The sequence below is a fragment of the Bison bison genome, unplaced genomic scaffold (genome assembly GCF_000754665.1).
Source record: "Bison bison bison isolate TAMUID 2011002044 unplaced genomic scaffold, Bison_UMD1.0 scf7180017864228, whole genome shotgun sequence".
NCBI lineage: Eukaryota > Metazoa > Chordata > Mammalia > Artiodactyla > Bovidae > Bison > Bison bison.
Window position 1 is genome coordinate 3,831,456 of NW_011494800.1, and position 4,176 is coordinate 3,835,631.

Below are 4,176 nucleotides of genomic sequence, written 5' to 3' on the forward strand. Positions count from 1 at the left end.
TAATCTTATTTCATGAGGTGAAATCTGGTGGGATATGTAGGAAAATGGTAAAAGAAGATGAATTGCTATTACATTCTCTCACACTTCTAGATATACAATCACATTGCTATCTGAAAGAATTTTTGTGGGTAAATAATATATTGTGCTTATATATAGTATACCTGCATGATATATTGTGCTTATGTAAGGTGTACATACATTTTTTTGGTATTTACCAAAAATTTACCAACAAAAATTATTACCTGCAAAAATTATGTATACTATACATAAGCACAATATATTAATTACCCAGAGAAATTTTTTCGGATAGCAATGGGCTTGTATATACAGTAAAGTTTGCCAGGAGAAATATCAACAACCTCAGATATGTAGATGATACCACCCTAATGACAGAAAGTGAGGAGGAACTAAAGAGATTCTTGAAAGAGGATAGTGAAAAGCTGGCCTAAAACTCAACATTCAAAAAACTAAGATCTTGGCATCCAGTCCCATCACTTCATGGCAAGTAGAAGGGGAAATGTGGAAGCAGGGACAGATTTTCTTGGGCTCCAAAATCACTGCAGACACTGTCTGCAGCCATGAAATTAAAAGATGCTTGCTCCTTAAAAGGAAAGCTATGACAAACCTAGACAGCATATTAAAAAGCAGAGACATCACTTTGCCGACAAAGGTTCATATAGTCAAAGCTATGGTTTTTCCAGTAGTCAGGTGAAGATGTGAGAGATGGACCTTAAAGGTTGAGTGCTGAAGAACTGATGTTGAGTGCTGAAGACTTTTCAAATTGCGGTGCTGGAGAAGACTCTTGGCAGTCTCCTGGACAGCAAGAAGATCAAACCAATCAATCCTAAAGGAAATCAACTTTGAATATTCATTAGAAGGACTGATGCTGAAGCTGAAGCCCCAATACTTTATCCACCTGATGCAAAGAGCTGATTCATTAGAAAAGACCCTGATGCTGGGAAAGACTGAGGGCAGGAGAAGTGGACAACAGAGGATGCAGTGGACATGAATTCAAGCCAACTCCAGGAGACTGTGAAGGACAGGAAGCCCGGTGTGCTGTAGTCCATGGGGTACAAAGAGTTGGACACAACTTAGTGATTCAACAACAACAAACACTATACAGTAATACAATGTATGTGTGCATGCTCAGTCTCAGTCATGTCGGGCTCTCTGCAACCCTGTGGACTGCAGCCCACCAGGCTCCTCTATACATGGGATTTCAGAGGCAAGAATACTGGAGTAGGTTTCCATTTCCTCCTCCAGGGGATCTTCCCGGCCCAGGGATTGAACCCAAGTCTCTTGTGTCTCCTGCATTGGCAGGCAGATTCTTTACCACAAAGCCACATGGGAAGCCCCAGTATAATGCATAATATATGATAATTATTATGTACATATATACCTTATACATCAAAAGAGAATACTATGATGTTCAATTGAAAAACAAGTGTAAGTTTGTAAGCAGCATTTATAATTTCTGAATTCATATCATTAAAAATAAATAATTATTATGTTTGCAATGGGAATAGATAAGACTTTTCTAAACCAACAAATAAATAAACTCTTGGCTTAAAAAAAAAACTCTTCTAAACTCCAATATTAAACAGATTCTTTCAGCCCCACAGTATTATGATTAATACTCCAGCATGACTTGTTTCCTTAACAAATATTTATCGATCATTCACTATGTGCCAAGCACGGTCAACAAACTGATGAATTAAACCTCCCTTTATAATCCTGTTGTCAAAATTAATCACTTATTTGTTTAAGTCAGATGTTTTATCTTGATTTACATAACTTATATGTGAATAAATTAAAAGCTGTTCTCATTTCACAAATCTTGCATTTTGAAAGAGGGATCCAGGCTCAGACAAGACAATCAAGGCAAAATATCTAATTTCAACTAAGAAATTTTACTCACTTAAGAACAGTGCAGAAAGGAGACCCTAATTCATAATGTTTCTAGTCAATCTTTCCTGGTTAGGAAATTCAATCTTTAGCCAGAAAAAGATACACACACACACACATACAGGCATGCACACAGGAGAGGGCTATGGTAAATAATTACATTTCTTTTAAAGATACTTAATTTTAAAATTACTTCTAGCTTGTAATTGTTGCCCATGCCTGAAATGCTCCACCTGGTCTATGTTCCTTTTTCTCCTTTGGGTCTCAGTTCAAGGTCACCTCCTCTGCCTGGCCTCTGTGACAATCCTAATTCTGTTGCCTCCTTGCCCTTCTCACCCCCAATCCCAGATACCACCCACTATGCTGTCTGTTTCATCATATAATTTGTCTCAATTAACAATTACACAGTGTTTACTTGTTTCTATGTATACCATCCCCGCAAGAGAGAGGCTCTGTGTCTATTTATTCACTAATATATACTTAGCATCTAACACAGAGGCTGGCAGAGGGCAGTGCTCAAGTGAAACTGTGGGATGAATGAATGAATTCATCCCCTTTAGAGGTACCAGCTTATCCCTTTTTCATGATTCTTACAGACTAAAGTGCTAAGAAGTGGCTTTTGCTATACATATTCTTAATACTGTGTGATTTGTGTATACCGTTAAGTCCACTTCTACAGGAAGAGAGAAGGGTAGTCTTCCTAAAACTACCTTTTCACTCCCCTAGGGTTTTCAAGATCACAGAAATGACTTTTGTAAGCTCAGCTCCTCGGTTATACAAATCACGAATCAAAGTCGAGGTACAGCACAAGTTCTGCTTTCAAGAGAAGTCCCAATTCAAGGGAGACCCTGTTGCAAAGCAAACCACTTCCTCAGCCCCTCTATCCAAAATCTGAAAAGGTTCATACACTCTTGTCCACTGAGGAGACTCAGTAAATAGCACTCTAACGTTTCATCATGTGAATGCCATCGGAGCCAAAAAGCTGGGGGAACGTCTTACCTGGAGTCCTTTCTGACTCTTGCTTTCTCAAAGGAAAATTCAGGGGGTTTGTTGAGGTCATAGGTTCGGGTGGTCGGCTCGGCGGACACTCCAGCCTTCGCTCCCCTCCTGCTGTGGAGGGAGACCAATCCCGAGGTCTTCCGCTGAACCTCAAGAGGCACTTTGTCCGGGGACGCCCGGGGCAGGCTTCCTCCCTGCAGGTGCACCACATCCTGAAGCTTGTTCAGCTGGATGCACTTGTTCTGGAGCTCCTCCGTGAGCTCCGCGATGGCCACAGTCTGTTTGGACAGCTGCTCCCGCAGCTCCTTCAGGTGGTATTCCCGCTCCTGGATCTCAGCATCCTTCCTTCTCAGCTCTCTTTCCAGCTCTGTCACCCTGCTCCGGAGGGCGCTGGCGGTGAGGTTCCCAGGGTGCCCATCTGGATTCTTGGAGTGTTTGGGTTTCACCGAACCATTTCCCATTTTGCTCAAGGACCTGAGAGAGGGCACAGAATCGGAGGTTACCTAGTGGAGTTTCGGGCTTCCCAGGTGGCGCTAGTGGTAAAGAACCCGCCTGCCAATGCAGGAAATACAAGAGATGAGGGTTCCATCCCTGGGTCGGAAAGATCTCCTGGAGGACAGCATGGCAACCCACTCCAGAATTCTTGCCTGGAGACAGAGGAGCCTGGCAGGCTATGGTCATAGGGTCACAAAGAGTCAGATACGACTGAAGCAACTTAGCATACACTGCATGGCTGGGAGTTTCACTTTCCAGCGGCCCCCACTGCTCCTCTTGTTCTACTCTGTTTCATAAATGGAAACACAGGACTCATGGCTCTTCGGTAAGCAATAAATTCCCCACCCTTCCAGAAGGAAAGCCATGGATTGACTTCATTGGTTCCTCCCTGAGGAGGGGCTGGTGCTTGGGTTCCTTCTCTCCCACCCCATTGCTGGCAAAAGCATAACACCTAAGCATTTTGCACAAACGGCCTGCCTTACCTGCTGTTCTCTTTGGTTGCTCTCTCTGGACAGCTGTCAAAAGCATCACAACAGAACCGCCATTCGGATGTCAGCATGGCCAAGACAGAATGCCAAGGAGCAACTACTGCAGCAGAGGCTTGTTAATGTCACAATGTTCACAGCTCCCTGAGCAGCTCCACTGAGAAAGCTGCCCCTGATTTAGAAAACAACACATCTGCATTCCTCGAGGTGGGAGGAGGCAGAGCTGGGGTTGCCTCATTAGCACTTTTCTCCAGCAGTAGGTGCCTATTAAGTTTGGCTTTTCTTTATATAT

The 4,176-nt window shown here is 43.1% G+C and overlaps 1 protein-coding gene across 1 annotated transcript in view; it reads right to left on the reverse strand.

The window, feature by feature from the left end:
* PRKG2 (protein kinase, cGMP-dependent, type II) overlaps positions 1-4,176 on the reverse strand; it is a 124,327-nt gene that overhangs the window by 109,745 nt on the left and 10,406 nt on the right. The window contains exon 2 of the mRNA XM_010845909.1: positions 2,905-3,378. Coding sequence (XP_010844211.1) covers positions 2,905-3,365 — 461 coding nt within the window. The 5' untranslated portion in view covers positions 3,366-3,378. The remainder of the gene's footprint in view (positions 1-2,904; positions 3,379-4,176) is intronic.